Source organism: Rhincodon typus, chromosome 34, assembly GCF_021869965.1.
Source record: "Rhincodon typus isolate 14 chromosome 34, sRhiTyp1.1, whole genome shotgun sequence".
NCBI classification, from domain to species: Eukaryota; Metazoa; Chordata; class Chondrichthyes; order Orectolobiformes; family Rhincodontidae; genus Rhincodon; species Rhincodon typus.
In genome coordinates, this window is record NC_063365.1 from 15,573,810 (window position 1) to 15,594,547 (window position 20,738).

The 20,738-nt window shown below is 39.6% G+C and overlaps 1 protein-coding gene across 2 annotated transcripts in view; it reads right to left on the minus strand.

Moving 5' to 3' along the window:
• Positions 1–20,738, minus strand: part of ogdhl (oxoglutarate dehydrogenase L) — a 122,867-nt gene that overhangs the window by 55,419 nt on the left and 46,710 nt on the right. Inside the window, exons 5-10 of one of the 2 annotated variants that reach the window (XM_048616279.1) lie at positions 17,015–17,130; positions 16,044–16,198; positions 13,851–13,997; positions 7,291–7,323; positions 5,785–5,875; positions 966–1,145 (exon numbers count right to left, since the gene is read on the minus strand). In XM_048616279.1, coding sequence (XP_048472236.1) covers positions 966–1,145; positions 5,785–5,875; positions 7,291–7,323; positions 13,851–13,997; positions 16,044–16,198; positions 17,015–17,130 — 722 coding nt within the window. The remainder of the gene's footprint in view (positions 1–965; positions 1,146–5,784; positions 5,876–7,290; positions 7,324–13,850; positions 13,998–16,043; positions 16,199–17,014; positions 17,131–20,738) is intronic. The other variant, XM_020533566.2, reaches the window with a different exon arrangement.

The window sequence follows — 20,738 nt, forward strand, 5'->3', positions numbered from 1 at the left end:
CATCCTTCTGGTATAAAACAGCTAGTCATTCCCCAAAATGACCTTCCACTATACCTTTGTCTGTCCAACCGTTTTTCTCTCTCTTTGGGATTTATCTCCAAATATCTTTTAGTCTTCCCCCACACACCACCCCTCCACCCACCTCCCCATCCAAACTTCTGCTTAAATATCAACTTTTTCCTTGCTGCCATCAGTTCTGAAGAAGGGTCACTGGATCCAAAACTTTAACTCTGATTTCTCTCGACAGATTCTGCCAGATGTGCTAAGTTTTACCAGCAATTTCTGTTTTTTTTGTTTCTGATTTCAAAAATACCTTACTTCGCCAATTATCTGAAAACCTCAACAAACATCAGCAGCAAAGCCTGATTACTTTATCTGCATCCATGTAATAAATAGTTAAAAGTAGTTTCAAGAACCAAAGGCAACTTCCATGCCAGAACTGACCAGCAGTTGTTTTGCTGAAAGCTGCTGCCTTTGTTTCTATATACTGTTCAAAATATTTACACGGTATCTGTATTCTGATTGAATAGGCCACATTTCAAATTTTGACAGCCACATTTCATTTAGACTGAAGTGCACTAGTTGGCAGCCCTAGTTCAACGAGAATTGTACTACAACACTGCAAAGGGAAGAAAATATTTTAATTGACAAAGAACAGAACCTCATTAAATGCCTTGCGTAAGTCCACATAAGTGTTATGCATAACAGTTCTACTACTTTAGTCTCCTTTTCATAAAAATTAAACCTTGTTCATTAACATGGCCTATCCTTGACAAACACAAGTTGTTGAATATCAGTGGTTCAGTTTGACTCAACTTTTTTACCTGAATATGCTCTGATATCCCGTTTCAAATATTTATCCACAAAGAAAATACTGAACACAGATTAAGTTGTTTAAATACCGACAAAAGTTAGCATAAATATAAATTGTTTATAAGGTTTTAAAAGAATCTGCTTGCCCTTACCGTTTTGCCTGTGGTGTCTCCACGGTAGAACTGCACTGCTTTGGTTTTTCCCTGTACGACTGGATTCACTGCTTCAAGGTGTGATGGATTTGCCATAAGCGACATGGTAATGTGTTTGTTATTTGTTCGGTTGATCCTTTCATGGTAAACCCCCAGATGATACTTAACATCTCCTGATCCCTAAATGGTGTATTATGAAGTTTGCATGTGATTCCTCACATTGATATAATACTCTTAATTCCTTGTTATCTCTTAAATAAACTTTCAAAAAATGTAAACAATTCTGGCGTTTGGAATTCTTTGAACAGGTGACCAAACATGTGGATGAAGGTACAGCAGTGCATGTGGTATACTTGGATTTCAGTAAGGCATTTGATAAAGTTCCCCATGGTAGGCTCATGCAGAAAGTAAGGAGGCATGGGATAGGGGGAAATGTGGCAGATTGGATTCAGAATTGGCTGACCCTTAGAAGACAAAGGGTGGTAGTGGATGGAAAATATTCAACATGGTGTTCGGTTACGAGTGGTATACCACAAGGATCTGTTCTGGGTCCTCTTCTTTTTGTGATTTTTGTAAATGATTTGGATGTAGGAGTGGAAGGGTGGATGAGTAAGTTTGCGGACGATACGAAGGTGGGTCGAGTTGTGGACAGTGCGGAGGGCTGTTCTAGGTTACATTGGGACATTGATAGGATGCAGAGCTGGGCTGAGAAGTGGCAGATGGAGGTTAACCCTGAAAAGTGTGAGGTGATTCATTTTGGAAGGACAAATTTGAAAGCAGAATACAGGGTTAACGGAAAGATTCTTGGCAGTGTGGAGGAGCAGAGGGATCTTGGGGCTCATGTCCACAGTTCCCTGAAAGCTGCCACCCAGGTGGATTAAGTTGTTAAGAAAGTGTATGGTGTGTTAGGTGTCATTAATAGAGGGCTTGAGCTCAAGAGCCATGAAGTTATGCTCCAGCTATACAAAACCCTGGTTCGGCCACATCTGGAGTATTGTGTCCAGTTCTGGTCGCCTCATTACAGGAAAGATGTGGAAGCGTTGGAAAAGGTGCAGAGGAGATTTACCAGGATGTTGCCTGGAATGAAGGGAAGGTCTTACGAGGAAAGGTTTAGAACGACGAAGGATGACAGGTGACTTGATAGAGGTGGACAAAATGATCAGAGGTATAGATAGAGTGAATAGCCAGAGACTTTTTCCTAGGGTGGAGGTAGCTATTATGAGGGGACATAGTTTTAAAGTGAGTGGAGGTAGACATAGGGGAGACGTCAGAGGTAGGTTCTTTACTCAGAGAGTGGTAGGGGCGTGGAATGCATTGAGTCAGCCTCATTAGGGGCATTTAAGCAGCTATTAGATAGGCATATGGATGATAGTATAAGGTAGGGGTGGAGGTTAGATAGGTTTAGGGTAAAAGTTCGGCACAACATCGTGGGCTGAAGGGGCTGTACTGTGCTGTACTGTTCTATGTTCTATGAATCACTAGCATTATCTCCAACAAAACAGTGAATGCAGAAAACAAATCCAAGACTCAATAGAAGCCAGAAAGGCAAAGCAATAATTGACCAGACATTTTAAGCACCTTTAATTGACCATGTGATCATATCCTGAATCTTATGACATATCAATAAATTAAACATGTTTGACATTGCAAGTGTACAATCACTTATCATTAATTAATTGAATACCTTTTGTTTTATAAAAAGTAGTGGCTGGAATTTTCCATTCCAAAGTTAAAGTGTGGCAGTGAGCAAATTAGATTGTGTCACCTCTGCCATGGCGGATAAGATCATTTCCTCTTTTCCTTGTTGCATGCCAAACATGTGCACTTTCTGGGCTCAAAGTTTCTGGTACCATATTTGAAGGTCACCCAGTCACCCCTTCACACACTGCAAGTCAAAAGCTAATAAAAAAACCTCCGGTCATCAATCCCTCACCACCGCCCAAAACCTGGAGATGACTGCAAGGCACCAGAAATTGGCTCCCAACTTCACAGACTCCTAACTGACCACTCTGCTCTGGGTCATCAGGGCCAGAAATCTTTCTCACTGATGGGTGAGGGAAGTCCTACCATCATTTCTGGGTGGCCTGAGCCTAGGTTTTACCAGGGGCCAGTGTCTCAAGTAAAAACCTAAGAAGCAGGATGCAATGCAGGAACAAGATGAACAACCTCCTGCACTCTGCAACAGTAAGTGCCACCATCTTCACACTGCAACCTCACACTCATAGGGACATCACACATTTTAACTGCCACTGTATGGCCCTTACCATCACATGCATAATGTGCCCTTAAGGGCTAACTCAGCTGCCAATCTTTCACACTTCCCAGGCATCCTATTCATTTACTAGGGAGGAATCATCAGCTGGTAGACTATAAACTGTTCCAATTTTCGTGTGTCAGTTGGATTTGGAAATGACCTCAGGAATTGGTACATCCACTTGAAAGGCTCCACTGTATCTGGACAAGTGACAGCGTGAGTGACTTTAAGCATCATTTAAAACCGACTTGCAATAAGAATGAAGCAGCCAAGTACTTAACCCAAGGTGGATGAAGAAGTGCAACTCACCAAGTACACATCTGCTTTGTGCTGTTGAGTTTCTGAAATGCTGTGTTTGTCAATTGGGTGGATGATAATTGGGACGGCAGGGTTGATTCAATCAAGTTGTGGGTACTAATGAGATGTAAAAGCATGCAGATATGCCTTTAACCACCAGCTGGCGAGATAGTAAGCCTGCCACCTGAAGAGGGAGAGTTTACTTGCCAAATTCATCTCCATCGCGATAATCTGACTTTTTTTGCCTCTGCCCAGATTACGTTCACCTGCCCGCCATTCTTTTTGCCAAAATCCGCCCAATGTCATGGAAAGAAACCTGAAGCAAGTCTTTCTTTTTCCCAGATATTTGTTCTAAAGTTTGTTGTTAAGGCTGAGACTTCATTTTTTTAAATTTTTAGTTAGTAATTTTATCACAGTAAAGAAAATAGGAGGCTTGGTAAAACATTCATGCTTTCCTGAAGTGCAACAAAGTACTGGAAAATGCGGCGAAATTAGAGTTTCAAAGCAACAACCTCTCAAAATACTAGGCAATCACTCAAGAACTGAGGACATTTGGTGCATCAGCTATTTATATTTTGAAATATAGAGAGGAGAATCACTAAATAACATAGTTGTCAGACCTAAATCAAATATGAACTACAAACATATCACATTCCAAAATATTAATAGTGTATTAAATTCTCGGATACTAAATGCTGTCATAGCAGTTGGTTTCCACTTTAAAACTGATGCTTGGGAAAAATGTTTAAAACGAGTTCCTGAATAATTTCATGAGATTATCTTGAATGGGGTCAGGATGTAAAAGCTTCATTGTTTTCCTGTGGCCAATCTAAAAATGAATGCTACTTTCATTGACATGGCCCATTTCCTTATTCACTATTAAGCTAGACAAGAATATCATAAGACTATTAGACACAGAAGCAGAAATAGGCCTTTCAGCCTATTAATTTTCCTCTGTCATTCAATGAGATCACGGATGATATGATAATCCTCTACGCTTTCCTGTCTTTTCCCCATAACCCTTGATTCCCATACTGATTAAAAAAACTGACTATCTCAGCCTTGAATACACTTAGTCACTCAGACTCAAGATCCCTCTGTGGTAAAGAATTCTGCAGATACACAACCTCTGAGAGAAGAATCAGGGAATATTTTTCATTTGGCATTGTCAATAGACACCATTAAAGTACAAAGGGAGTGCATATCTGAAAATAATGAGATAAAAATCTCTATTAAAATATAAGTTTCACTGTTTAGATTTGAAAATTTTCTGGTGGTTTTAAAATGTATCTGTAGAATTGGAGGCATAATTGGTTATCACTAAATTAACATATCTGAAAACATCATAGAATCCCTACAGTATGGAAACAGACCCTTCTGCCCAACAAGTCCACACCGACCCTCATAGCATCCCACCCAGACCCATCACCCTTACACAACCTAAGCTGCACATCCCTGAACGATACAGGCAATTTAGCATGGCCAATCCACCTAGCATGCACATCTTTGGACTGTGGGAGGAAACCGGAGCACCCAGAGGAAACCCATGCAGACACGGGGCAAATATGCAAACTCCACACAGACAGACGGTTGAGGGTGGAATTGAACCCGGGTCCCTGGCGCTGTGAGGCAGCAGTGCTAACCACTGAGCCACCGTGCCAACATCTGAGTGCATATCTGAAAATAATCATATCTTTTGATTCACATCCCATCTGATTTAAATGAAACACGGCGGGCGAAAATCTGCTGTCACACGTTTGTGTTTTTAAAATAAAATTTAAGCGTATGTGCCCTCAACCTTATTATGCATAATTTTGCTTGTTAGTATTTTGATTTCTGGGAATAGGCAAAAATATTTTGTCTGCACAGCTCATTCTGTCCACCATCACCCGGAGCTCACTGACATTTGGAAACCATTCTGGATGTGGATAGTTGCACTTGGATTGTTTATCACTATAAATGAAATTTATATATTTTAAAAAAGATTAATTGTGCAACTTAAAATAAGAACTTGTTTACTTAACATATTAATTTAGTGGTAACCAATTAGGCCCACAATTCCACAGATGCATTTTAAAACAAGAAAATTTACAAATCTAAACGCAACCTATTTTTTCATAGATATTCTTATCTTATTTTGACCAATAGTATATCACAGTATGAGCAAATACCATGCTATCATAAAACATAAAATATAAAAAAGTTACTTTGAGAATTACAAACACAACCCGTTGATTTACAATGTGTCTAAAATAGATTAATGCTTACCTCCTCTGAAGCTTCCAGCTTTGGATCAAACTGGCAGAAAATTTGCTCTAAATCCTTCCGGATTACATTGGCCAACACATTTAACCGGCCTCTAGAAAGGTTTTCAAATTATTTAGCAACTATGAAAGTGTATTTCCTTGAATATTTAACAATATTTTTAAATCAGTCTTTTAATATATCCCAAAATTAACAGCCATTAATTATGAGGAAAGGTAACAGAATTTAATACCTATTCACTGAAATCAGGTTTCAGAATTACCCCTCCCCAAAACTATTCAAAGTGCAAACTTTCTCTGAACTTCGCCCCTATCACCTAAATTTGCATTGATTTTATAATCTAAGCAACAATTCAATTGCATGCAGGGATCCTCAGTATTATTAGAATAGAATGTTCCATTTCAGGTACCTACCACAGAAAGGATGAAGTGGACTTGGGCAAAGAAATCCAGCTATGATTTACTGTATTGATATGGGAGAGGAAGGGACTGAACTATGATGAAAGACTAGGTAAATCAGGTTACATTTCTCATAGGAAGATGTTGAGATAGTATGATTATGCCATTTCAAATGATAAAATGATAAGAAAAAATGGCAGGGTAGATAGGGGAGGACTTCTTCCCTCCAGTGAGAAGTACTGAATGTGGAAACATAATGATTTGGTTAATTTGATTATAAGCAAATGCAGAAAAACTTCCTCAATGGCTTGAAAGAATTTCAGGCACATATATCAAGAAAGCCACAGACACAAACTTAAATACCTTTAATAGCAAGATGAATGTCCACTTTGTTATGGATCAGACCAAACCTCCTGCAGCTATATAAAGGAGATAGCCTAGACCCTAACTTTAAGGCAAGTATGAAGTGCTGTGTTTCAGATATAATTTGATTGGTCACACTGCTTGACTTTAAGAAAAACACACTTTGTTCTTAACCCCAGTTAAAATACAAATTAAAGAAAGAAGAATTGGTATAACTTTAAATCTATAGGGAAACTTAACAGAATAAAATAAATTATTTAACTGCTAAACAGCAGCTGGTCCAATATAGTAACATCTCATAAACAAATCTTTGGCAAAGGCCAAGTCAGTAAAATAGATTGTCTCACATGGGGTTCTGGCAGCAGAAACAGAACCCAAGCTTTTTAGCTGTAGCAGGGACAGAGAGACAACTTCCACAATTAGCTTCAAAACGCTAGCAACTACCAGAAGCTAAACTAAAACCCTGGATCTGTGGGAGCCTGACTCCACCCATTCATGCTGCTTCTATTGTTCTATCTTACAAAAATCTCAAGGTCTCATAAGCTGTTTACTTTATTGGCTTTGAATGTACCGCTCAGCACTTCTGTCTCAACTTCTCTTCATCAAAAAAGGACAACATACACCTCTTTAAGCCATAGTATTTTCACAACTTGTGAAGTAAAGTTAGTAAGGAATATGAAGTCTGCTAGGAAATTGGGATTAAAAAGATGAACTAGCAATGGTTATCAAAATGGTAGCATGCACTCACTGGTTGAAATGGCTTACTTGTATCGCTGCATAGCTTGAGCAACAGAAGAAAAGGAGAGGAAAAATGTCATTCACCAAGCGGCTAGAAAATATTTCCTACCGTTTAAGAATTTTATCTTTTTAAAAATAGAATGTTTGTTTAAAATCCTTTCTTCTAATTTAAATACAATTTGCAGTGTCACCAATTTTTTGCATATATGAAATAAAATGCAAGTATTAGAAATAGCAACATTACACTTTTAATGGCTTCCTCTACGTTTTTTACAGTTTTCTCAGTATGACAAAAATCAATTCTGTTTCAATGCATTTAACTGCAAATGACAGGAAATGCACAACCAAAACTCCAGAATTGATCTTAAAAACAAAGGAGCAGGCACGTGTTATGGGCCAGACTAGATTCCCTCAAAACATTTTAAGAAGGTAGCCTAGACCCTAACTTTGTCTTACTTTAAAGGTAGGTGTGAAGTGCATGCTCCAGATGTGATGCAACTGGTCTTTAAGCAGAACACAATTTATTTAAACACTATAGTTAAAATACAAACAAAAGAAAGAGGAATCTAGAATAACTTAACTATTGGAAAACTTAACCGAATAATAGATAGAGTACCTATGACACACTCCTAGGCAAAAGGTAAATTCAGACACAGATGCAGTTCTCCAAACCAGGAGGAATCAACATCAAGAGAGATTTCAGAGAAAGTAGCAGCTAGGAATCATTTTCTGAAGTTTTCAACCCTTCTGAGACCCCAAACAGCTTCTGACTACTACAGCTAAAAAAAAAATAGAAAGCTGGTCTATGAGAACTGGCCATACCCTTTCCATTGTTACAACTGTTTTGAAAAAACCTAAAGGCTTTCTAAATTGTTGACTTAGGCCAACTCCAGTAGCCAGTTTTATACCTATTGTGTTACAATCTCTCTTTAAAAAACAACCCAGGACAAAATAACTTTTTTAAAGAAACAGCATCATCACACCTCTCCCCTAAAAAAGAAATGAACCATCAATATACAAATTCATTTTAAAACCCTTAGTCATACTCTATTCGTACACTAGAATACACATACATTACAATGACTCTAATTATGCAAACATTCACTACTACATTCTATCTCAGTCCGTTTATTCTGTCACCAAATGCCTCTGTCTTTCTTCAGGAAAGTCATAACAATGCGTTGGCAATTACATTTTCTCGTCCTGCCACGTGTATAATTTTCAAATTGAATGACTGCAATAATAAGCTCCATCTAAACAGTCTGGTATTTTTGTCCTTAAATTTCTTCAAAAACTTTAATGGGTTATGATCAGTATATACAACTGCCTCAGGCACATTACTGGCAATATAAATGTTGAAATATTGTAATGCCAACCCCATGCTCAAGATTTCCTTCTCAATTGTGGAATATTTCTGTTGATGAGAAATCAATTTTCTGGAAAAAGGTCTTTCTATCTTCTTGTCATCTTCTTGTAAGAGTACAGCATTGACACCCATTTCACTCACATTGATAGCCACCTTGAATGGGTTTGTGTAATTGGGTGTGGCTAACACTGGGGCAGTGCTTAACAGAGCTTTCAGGCTCTCTAATATCTTCTGACAGTGTACCGCCCACTGAAATTTTCTGCACTTCTTCAATAAATCAGTCAATTGAGCAACCATACTGCTAAAATTTGGTACAAGAAGTCCAACTTAGAAATATAAGTTGCTTGTCCCACCTTCCCAAATACAGTCTTCTAAATGTGGAACAGGATATGAATCAGACTTTGTAACTGCACTGACTTTGCGATAGTCCACACATAGTCATTGGGTACCATCTGGTTTTGGCACCACTAATTTGGGTGAGCTCTAGTTGCTGCAACTCACTTCGATTATGTTGTCTTTGAGCATGTGTTCAATCTCTTTTTGAACGTATGCCAACCTTAGAGGGCTAAGTCTGTAAGAATGTTGCTTAATTGGAAAAGCATTTCCTACATTTACATCATGCATCATTAGATTAGTACTTCCCAGCTTTCTCCCAAATATCTCCCCATATGACAGTAAAACTCATTCAGGTAATTTTGATTTTCCTCTGGAAAGTAACACAATAATGTATCCCAATTTTTGAGAACTTTTTTATTGTCCAAGTTAATTTGGGGAATGTCCAATTCAGAATCCTCTGAACTTGGTTCTTCACTCTGTGTGGTAACCAGTAACACATTCTCTTTTTCCTTTCCTTCCCTATCAAAATACCTTTTGTGCATATTCATATGAAACACTCTATGATACGTCTTTCTATCTGGCGTTCATATCAAATAATTCACCTCACGCAATCTCCTTTCAATTTGATAAGGTCCACTAAACCTTACTTTTACAGGTTCACCTATTATTGCAAGTAACACTAACACTTTATCTCCATTAGCAAAATTGTGAACTTTTGATTTCTTGTCTGCTTCCTGTTTTATCATATGCAGTGCTACCTTTAAATGCTGTCTAGCTGACTCACCTGCTCTATTTAATCTTTCCCTAAAATTTGACACAGTCGAAATATGTGGTCTCTGAATTCTGACTCACAAATTTCTCCTGAATTAATTTTAGTGGTCCTTTCACCTCATGTCCAAATTCATTTGGTGTATCCCTAATTGCAAAAAGTGCAAACGCAATTCATTATCCCAATCATCCAGACAGTCTTGACTATACGCCCCAAACATGGTCTTTAAAGTTATATGCCATCGTTCTAATGGTCCCTGCAATTCTGGATAGTACACTGTGGGTTTGAATTGTTTTATTCCCAAGCTATTCATAACTTCCCTGAATAATATTGACATAAAATTTGACCCTTGATCTGATTGCATCTCTGTGGGTAGTCCGTACCTAGTGAAAAATTTGAGTAATTCTTCTACAATCCTTTTAACTATGACACACCCCTTGGCAAAAAGGTAAATTCAGACACAGATTCTTATATGCAGTTCTTCAATCCAGGAGGAAACAACATCAAGAGAGATTTTGGAGAAAGTAGCAGCTAGTAATCATTTACTGAAGTTCAACCCTTCTGAGGCCCCAAACAGCTTCTCACTACAATAGCTTAAAAAAAACTAGAAAGCCTGGTCTGACTGAACTGTCCACTCCCCTTCCATTGTTACAACTGTTTAAAAAAACACCTAAAGGCTCATAAATTGTTGATTTAGGCTGTCTTTGGTAGTCAGTTTTACACCTCTGTCTTTATAATCTCTCTTCAAAAATATCCAGGACAAAATACCTTTTTAAAGTGACAGCATCTTCACACACTTTCATAATCATTTGCTATTTTTGTAATATCTACATATATTTATCGAAATTTTTTTTTTAAATTCCCCAAGGTAAAAGGCAAAAACATACATCAACAATAAAATTTTAACAAAATATCTGCAAAAACAATTGAGTTTGCATAAAACAGTACAACCAATTCATAGTTATTTCTATAAACAAAACTGTTGCACCCTCAAACCAAATAACTGACAAACAAATTACTATTCCAGGCTTAATTACACTTCTACAGAATTAAAATATAACTGAAAAGTTTTGTTTCAAGCACCTGACTTTTTTTTTATGTAAAGGTGTAGCTTTCATTTGATCTCTTCAACTGACTCTGAACTGATTGTTATTATTGCATATTGGCCAGTATACCTGAACATGAACAAAGCAAACTACAGAAGATGATTATTTTGTGGCTTAAATCAGCTGATCTATTATATATATTTTCTAACTGACCTGTTCAGAGATGTTATTACATACTAGAAACACTACCATTGTATCATAAGAGCCCTTAGTCAAACTATTATAACTTAAGTCCACTTGAAACAATAGTTTGTGGTTCATGTCGTGATTGTAACAATGTCAGTCAGGTGGACCTCATAGAATGAGTTCCCTGATTGTGGCTGTTAATCTGGTCCAATCAGGGAAACCTTGCTGACAGATAAGGAGCTGGATCAATGTCAAGAACCCTCCACATGTAAATAAAGGGTGACATGATGATGGGATACCAGCCTCTGTGGAATTATTTCAGTGGCGATGAGAATGGGATGCTGAGAAACCGTTTGGTATGTCTGATTAATGATGTAACAATGCAAAAGCGCCAACTAGCTGAAGCCCAAACTGGACTTCAAACAAGCACTACAACTGGCTTTATCATTGGAAAATGTAGAAAGTGGAGCATATGAGTTTCAGGGTATTCTGAAAGAAGTGGACATCCTTGCCAGTCTGACTGAGCTTGGGGAGCCATCACTTGAATTAAGGCAATTGCATAGTCTCAATCAGACCATATCCTGAACAGAGGGACTCTAAGTCAGCCCACAGCAAAATCCCAAAACAAAGTCAAACCTCAGCCAAACTTAAAATTTCTTCGGGATCCAGCCGGCAAGCTATTGTAGTTGCTGCCAGTATATGGACATGAGACAACAGAGGAGTTCCAGTAGACCTAAATTGAGTAAGAAAACTCATAGGCCAGTATCCAGGAGAGTGCACACTCTGTAAAGTCCATCAATACCTTTACGGATGTAAATTTGTAATAGTGAAGTACCACAAACCCCTGCTAGGTCTACTTAAAGAGGACAAGGGAGTGCCACTCATAGCTTCAGGCCGAATTCAGCGGTGGGCTCTAAGACTAAGTGCATACATTTACAAGTTGGAACATCATCTGGGAGATCAGGAAAAGATCAGGAAAAGTCTGTAATGGTTTTCAATTTTCTGGACACACTTTCAGTCACAGCTGACAATATCAGACTCTGGACACAGAAAGATCCACTCCAGGTAAAACTAAAACAGTTGGTGGTGATGGGGATACCAAAGGGCTGTCACAACCAGAATTGAAATCTTTTTGGACCCAGAGAGACCAGATCACTGTAGATGACAGCATATTATTATGGCAAGTAAGAGTGATTGTCCTGAGCAAAGGTCATCACCAGATTATGGCAAACTCCACCAGGGTCATCCAGGAGTTTTCAAAATGAAGATGTTGGCAAGAAGCCATGTCTGGTGGCCAGCACTAGATGCAAACATAGCTGTGTTGGTGGAGCTGTGCCCAGAATGCCAAAAAAGACAAAGATTACCACCAACAGCTCCCCCGTATTTGTTGGATGGTCGGGTAAACCCTGGACTCAGTTACACATGGACTATGGAGGTCCTTTCATGTGCTCAATGTTCTTAGTCATTGTGGACATTCATTCAAAGTGGCTGGATGTGCATAGAGTTGATTCGCCAAACACGGGGACGATGATAGAAAAACTGAATGCATCTTTTGCAATACACAGTCTTCCAGAAGTGTTGGTCACAGGTAACAGGCGATCGTTTACCAGCAGGGATTTTGAGTATTTCCTAAAGTTGAATGGCATTCGACATACTAGGTCAGCCTTCATCCAATGGTCTGGCAAAAACGGCAGTCCTAACTTTGAAGGCAGGCTTAAAGAAACACCCTACAGCTTCAGCTCTCATGTAACTACAGGGATAGATCCAGCAGCGTTACTAATGGGGAGAAGACTCCACACCAGGCTACACCTGATCTTCCCAGACTTGGGAGGGGGAGAGTGATTTAACATCAGGAACGCCAATGCTGGATGCAAGACTCCGCTAAGCGAGAGAGACAGTTTACTTCGAGGGACAATGTTTGGCGTCGAAACCACAGGAATGATCCTGCATGGGTAATAGGAACAGTTGACGCAAGGTCAGGTCCAGTGGCGTATGAAGATCAGGTAGGTGTGCCGGTCCTGAACAAGCACGTGGGTCATATGAATATTGAAAAATTGCAAACGATGCAGGAGCAAACATGCCCTCCTCCTCAACAGTCTTTCTGACTGCTCTGGCACCCATGAGACCTTGGAATCTGAGATGGACACAGTGGATATCGCCGCCTGAATGCCTTTGCCACCTGAAGAAGAGAATGAATTTCTTCTGAGGTGGTCCGGGCGCAAGAGGTGAGCTGTTGTGCATTACACACTGCCTGTATCAGAGGCAGTGTTGGAGGAACCTAGCCTGGTATTAAAACATCCCAAGAAGAGCGACAAAAAAAGAACTGGCCTATGTCCTCGGTCTCAGAGGGGGAGGGATGTAGCAATTGTAACGAGGTCAGCCAGGTCAACCTCCTAGAATACGAGTTCCCTGATTCGAAAGCTCCAGTTAACAGATAAGAACCGGAGTGTCAGTCATTCTGTTCACACTGGCTCTGAGGGAGCTGGATCAATGTCAAGAACTCTCCATGTGTAAATAAAAGATGGCTTGGTGATGGGATACTGGCCTCTGTGGAGTTTTTCAATGCGAGAATTATACTATAATCCATGGAAAAATTGACTCCAGGAATCAGCCTGTAAAATAAGGGTAGCAGTCAGCTGAACAGATCAGTAAGTTCAATTCCAAGTTTATGCTGAGTTTATTCGTCTTATCTAAGATAGTACATGGAGCAATGCAATTGGTGTAAGCATCAAACGAGGATGGGGTAACATCTGTTAGCTTTCTAACAAGCATTTCTGACTTTATGCAACCCTGTATATTTTTTAAATTGAATCAAAATGAGCTGAGAAATCACATTTTTTTGAAAATTTTAAGACCAGGTGTCTTACCTGTGTGGCATTCCCATAATTACATTGTCTATCCCCTTCGAAATAGATACATCAATGATGGTCTTCAAAGCTGGAATTAACACCTCACATCCTTCCACACCAAACCGCTTCTCAGAAGACCATTTTCTTGCAAGAAATTCTTCAAACCTTGAAAACACAGAAAGGTAATTTTAACCATTAATCAGTAAGTTGTGAGCCAGTCATCCAGAATCTTTGGGAAGATACCTAGCCCATTTTGAGGGTGGGACTTTTATATGTTGCCCAAGAGCTCTATGCCTACAAATGGGCAATCCTGTACTTGAAAGTTGGCTAGCTGGCAGGGAGATTTGTCCTTGGGCTGGATTGGGATGTGAGACAGAGTTTGGAAATGGGGATAGAGTTGTGGCTGGATTGGAGAGCCAAAGTAGCAGAAATGTACATTACTCTGACAGGTTGTTTCTCACCTGAGTCTCAGAATTATTTGTAGTTAAAATTTTTGTAACAAAAACAGAAATTGCCAGTGAAAGTCAGCATGTCTCAGCATCTGTGGAAAGAAAGCAGGGTTAACGTTTCGCGTCCTGTGACCCTTCATCAGAACTGAGCTTTTCTGTAGTTTCTGTTTTTGTTTCAGATCTTCAAAATCTGCAGTTCTTTGTTCTACTTCAGTGTATATTTTTGTAGCCTCTATGTAATGATCTCCAGGTTTTACCAATTCGAAGATCTATGATGAACATCCTTTTCAATAGGTCTTTAAAATTACATCTACTTCATTAATTAATGAGTTTTTACTTCCTCTAGTCAGGTGCCTTGTAAGAGGTCTGAATTAAAATGATGGTAAAATCAGCCATTGATTTTGATATCATTCTCATACATTATTTTTACTAGGCAGAATTAAAGTTTGGCTCTACAAGTGTCACAAAAAATGTTCTCCCCCACTTACCTATCCTAAATACTACATCATATAAATAACTTTATGCATAATTAAAAATGATTGCTTCAACTGTTTTTGATGTGAATATTTTGCTGTTATACTTCAATGCCACCAACATCAGAAAATTAGAATTAATTATCAAAATAGAGTCCAAGGAAATAATAATTTACATCCTGAACTACCAAACTGCCTATCAGAATATTGCCCATTGACAAAATGAGAAACTTGAAGCTCAGTCTTATAGTTTTTGATCTAAGTGCAAGTCATGTCAAGTTTGGTGAACTGAGTCTTCTCGCTGTACTTTTCCAAACTCCTGCATTACTTGGCATTTCATTCTCATGGCGAGTATCATGTCCAACTTCCAGCCCAGCTAACCACACGACAGTCCTGGAGTAACTTGTCAGTCACCAGAGATCTCAGTATTAGCCAGCGTCCATGGCACAGAAATCACCTTTACAAGGCTGTTGTGTAGCCAAATCAGGAGCTCTCCTGTATGATTCCTCACTTTTGCCCTGGATTTGTTAGATGGGTAAGTCAGCACCCAACTTTGTGGGCATACTATTGGAGGTCCTGCTGCAGGGAGTGGTGCACAGGCAGGGTTTCCTCTTCCCCAGGAGCAGCAGTGGAGGCCATATCTAAACCATGCCAGCCTGGTACAAGGTTGCCATCCAGGTTAGAGCATTGTCAGCTATCTGGAGGAATCGCAGCACAAGAGGAAGAAGTTCAGTGCCCTTCGGCACTCTGACACATGTCACCTCATACTCACTCTACCTCTGTTCCTGGACCTACCTCTCACTAAAGCTTATAGTCTATCATGCTCATTATTACCTGCAGAATCTTTCCCCACTCACGCTCACCCACACATAGCCTGCAAGACCATTAACCCTGCCTGCCCTCTGTGCTACCCACCCAGGAAATCTGTCCACCTATACCAACAGTAACAGCTGTGCCACCCACATTTGTCTTCTGGAATACCTGCTTCTCTCTCATTCCAGGAGAAAAACAGCCCACAATAGGGCAGAAAAGGTCAAGACGTGTGATGTGCTGCCCGTCATTCGGCTTTTCGTACCTTATGAGGAGAGGACCCTTACTCTGACCATCCTGAACACAGAAACAAGGAGAACATGCAAACTCCACACAGACAATTGCCCGAGGGTAGAATTAGACCCAGGCCCCTGGTGCTGAGTGGCAGTAGTGCTAACCACTGAGCCTCCATGCCACCTAAGTTACACAGTGAAGTCAGCAAGCTGATTATGTTCTTGAAATACTAAAATATTTTGTACCTTGTTGAACGGACCAACCGAGCCAACAGCCTCTTTTTCTCCTGGTTAGTAAATTTTAAGATATCTGGAGTTTCAAACTTCTGTCTGATCCATTGGCATTGTTCCACATCATTTATAAACATGAATTCCAAACCAATGTGTCTGCAGTAAGTGTTCTGATTCAAACAAGAAAATTAAACCACATATCACAAACATTTTCACCTAAATTAGTTGTTGTTGTAAATAAACATTGATAGGTTTTTGCTTGAAAAGAATGCGAGTTAAACTGAAAAATCAGCCATATTAGTGTAAATAGTAAGCAGTTAATAATTGTTAGAATAGGGACTTATTAGCTTTGGAGTGCACATGGCAAAGCTAGAATATTTAATGAAGATATTGTAATAGTGTTGGGCTGAAAAGTGGCAGGTAACATAGGTGCCACACAAGTGCCAGGCAGTGACCATTTCCAACGGGAGAGAATCTAATCACGTGACATTCAATAGCATTAGTCTTTGGAACTTTCTTCCAGAAAAGGTGGCAGAAGCAGAGTCTGTGTTCGTTTCTGAGGCAGAGCTAGATAGATTCTTGTTAAGCAAAGTGTTTAAAGGCTATCACATGTGGATTTGAGGTTACAATTGAATTGGCCATGATTAACCCAGCACAGCCTTTTTAGTTTTAAAGTTATTTGGTTATTTCAACACTAAAACTACCTGGAAATGGTAAAAGTTCACTGGTTTGTGTGTTGGACATTGCCAGTCACAGAAAAGCACAAGGAAGGCAAGAACAATAAAGTCACTTGGTCAACTGAAAGGTCACTACTCAAGTATATTCAGGTTGCATTATAAAGGTGATACGTGGCCACTTTTGCAGGTGACCACCAGACGACAGAGCAGAGTGGCCCACACTAAACTTGTCAACTTGATTTTTTTTGCCCTAGTAAAGAGAAATTAATTCTGGTTTAGAGTACATTGCATTGATAATCAAGTACTGACCTCTAAACGTTTTAGGATTTCACGCAACGAAATTGCAGGTTCACTTCCTCCAATGAAGGTTGTCGTGGGTAATCGAAAAACCTTATCCAAATCAGACTCATCCAGTCCATAAATACCTGTATGATAATGAACAGAAGAAGCAATAATAAAGCACGTTACACAGGATCGATACCTAATTGCACAATATGATGAATATGGAAAAAATATTTAGAATACAGAATATTATGGAAAAATAAAATAGTGATATCAGATTAGTGATTGCCATATATATAATAGCGTTAATAAAAAAATGCAAAATCGAAAGTTCAAAAGCATATTACACCACAAATAGAGAATTCATATTGTTTCACTGAAAGGTTGAGCAAAAATGCATCAATTTATAATAAAAATTATATTTATGGGCAATCATTTGCAACATTGAACAAAAACACTTAAAAGCTATTGGCTGCATTTAAAAAAACATATTGTATCTTAAGATAACTCTAAGCATGTTTATTCTTGTTAAGTTCACACAGCAGTTAATTAGAAGACAACAATATGCAACATAACTGAGAAAATACTCTTGCAGTTTTAATCCAAATTCCAGCACCTACAATTTTTATAATTATGACAAGACTACCAAACATAAGCATAGAAGAGAAACAGAATTTAACATGGAGTGCAAAAACCAGTGTGGAAGACAAGGTGGAGGGGACGCAAAGAAGAGAGAAGGGAGAAGTGAAAGTAAAACTGAAGAGTGCTGAAGAATGAAAATTAAGAAATTGGAATTTTGTGATGGTTGGAAGAATCAATACAGTTGTGTTATTTCCAAATAAATTGACTCAACAGCACTGCAGATTTCTAGAAAATAACAGGAAAAAATCACAGAAAACGTGATATGTTCCAAATTAATTTCTGTGGAGCTCTTCCTGTACACCATGTGCTGCGAGTTGACCACAACGGCATTAGGGAGGATTGTGGCTCAGTTACAGTGAAGGAACAGAGATATATTTCCAATCAGGATGGTGAGTATTTTGGAGGGTAACTTGCAAGTGGTCATGATTCCTAAGTATCTGCGGCCCCTGTCCTTCTAGATGGAAATGGTCATGTGTTTGGAAGATCTTTTGTGAATTTCTGCAATGCATCTTGTAGATAGCGTCTACAAACTTTGCATCGGTGCTGGAGGGAGTGGGTGCTTGTGGGTGTAGTGCCAATCAAGCGTGCTGCTTTGTCCTTGATGGTATCAGCTTTGTGAGTATTTTTGGAATTGCACCCATCCAGGGAAGTGGAAATTATTCAACTACACTCCTGATTTGTGCCTTTAGATGATAGACAGCCTTTGGAGAGTCAAGCAGTGAGTTACTTGACGCAGTATTCCTAGCGTCTGTCCTGCTCTTGTAGCAACTGTGTTTATGTGGCGAGTTCATTGAATTTCTGGTCAATGGTAACCCCAAGGATGTTGATCGTGGGGATTCAGTGACAGCAACACTATTGAATGTCAAGGGGCAGTGTTTAGATTATTTCTTATTGGAGATGGTCATTGCCTGGTATTTGTGTGATACAAACGCTACTTGCCACTTATCAGCCCAAGCCTGATACTGTCCAGATATTATTGCATTTGAACATGGATTGCTTCACTATCTGAGGATTCGCAAATGGTGCTGAACATTGTACAATCATTGGTGAACATCTCACTTCTGACCTTATGAATGAAGGAAGGTCATTGATGAAGTAACTGAAGATGGTTGGGCCTAGGATACTACCCTGAGGAGATACCCTGCAGCTGAGATGACTGACCTCCAACAACTACAACCATCTGCCTATGCACTGGATATGACAACAAGTAGAGAATTTGTTTCCTGATACCCACTGATTCCAGTTTAGCTAGGATTCCTTGATGCCACACTCAGTCAAATGAGGCCTTGATGGCTGCCACTGTCACCTCGCCACTGGAATTCAGTTCTTTCTCCATGTTTGAACCAAGACCATAGTGAGGTCATGAGCTGAGTGATTCTGGTGAGACCCAAACTGTGCATCAGTGAGCAGGTTATTGCTGAGCAGGTGCTGCTTGATAGCACAGTGATATCACCCTCCATTATTTTGCCAATGATCAAGAGTAGATTAATGAAGCAGTAAATGGCCGGTTGGATTTGTCCTGCTTTTTGTGTACAGGACATAGTTTGGAAATTTTCCACATTTTCGGGTAGATGTCAATGTCGTAACTTTACCGGAAGAGCTTGGCTAGGGAGCGGCAGGTTCTGGAGCACAAGTCTTCAGTACTATTGCCAGAATGTTGTCAGGGCTCATAGCCTTGGCAGTATCCAGTAACTCCAACCATTTCTTGATATCATGTGGGATGAATCAAACTGGCTGAAGATTGGTATCTATAATGCTGAGGACCACTGGAGGAGGCCAAGGTGGATCATCCACTTGGGACTTCTGGCTGAAGATTGCTGCAAATGCTTCAGCCTTATCTTATGCACTGATGTGCTGGGCTTTACCATCATTGAGGTTAGATCTATTTGTGGAGTCTCGTCTTCCAGTGAGTTGCTTAATTGTCCACCACCATTCACAAATGGATCTAACAGGATTTCAGAGCTTAGATCTGAGCCATTAGTTGTGGGATCGCTTAGCTCTGCCTATCACTTGCTGCTTATTATTCAGCATGCATGTATTCCTGATTCAAAAACAAAGTTGCTGGAAAAGCTCAGCAGGTCTGGCAGCATCTGTGAAGGAGAAAACAGAATTAACGTTTCGGGTCCAGTGACCCCAGCTTTACCAAGTTGACACCTCATTTTTAGGTATGCGTGCGGCTGTTCCTCACATGCCCTCCTTCACTCTCCATTGAGCTTTCTGCTTTTTATGTGCATTCTCCCCTTTAAATGAGAAAATTTGTGGGTCCAATCCAGAGACTTCACCCAGACTCTGAAATCTACGTACAAATGAGGGAGTTCTGACTTGTTGAAGTTGCTGTCCTTTGTGGTAAATTAAACCAAGGCCCTTTCTGCCTTCGCAGTGAACATAAAAGATCTTGGCAAAATGTGAAAAAGAGGTAATTCTACAGGCATCATGGACAAGATTTATCTCTCAAACACCACCAAAATCAAATTACAAGTTTATGTACCTCTGTTGTTTGTGGAACTTTGTTTTGCACTAATTAACTGCGATCTGTGTAACATTATATCAGTGACTCTATTTCAAAAGTACTTAATTGGCTGTGAAACACTTCGAGTCATATAATTTCCCATGATTTCTGGTGTTATTTAAACTGAAGTCTTATTCAGGTAACTTATTCACCAGCCTTCTAAAGGATAGATTCTTTGCTCACACACACATCTCTCCACTGATTAACTAAAATGAACACTGTAGGTTATAAAATGTGCTCAAAAAAGGTTACATTTTAGCAATGTGGCAAGTGCAGCAACGGACCATAAAATGGACACGTAGTAGATAAAGCTGAACTGAGAAGCAGGGAAAGTTAAAACAGAATCCAGAGACATAAAGAGACAACAAGGTGCAGGGCTGGATGAACACAGCAGGCCAAGCAGCATCATAGGAGCAGAGAGGCTGACGTTTCGGGCCTAGACCCTTCATCAGAAAAGGGGGAGGGGAAGGGGGTTTTGAAATAAATAGGGAGAGAGTGGGAGGCGGATAGGAGGGATAGAGGAGAGGATAGGTGGAGAGGAAACAAACAGGTCGAAGAGGCGGGGTTGGAGCCAGTAAAGGTGAGTGTAGGTAGGGAGTT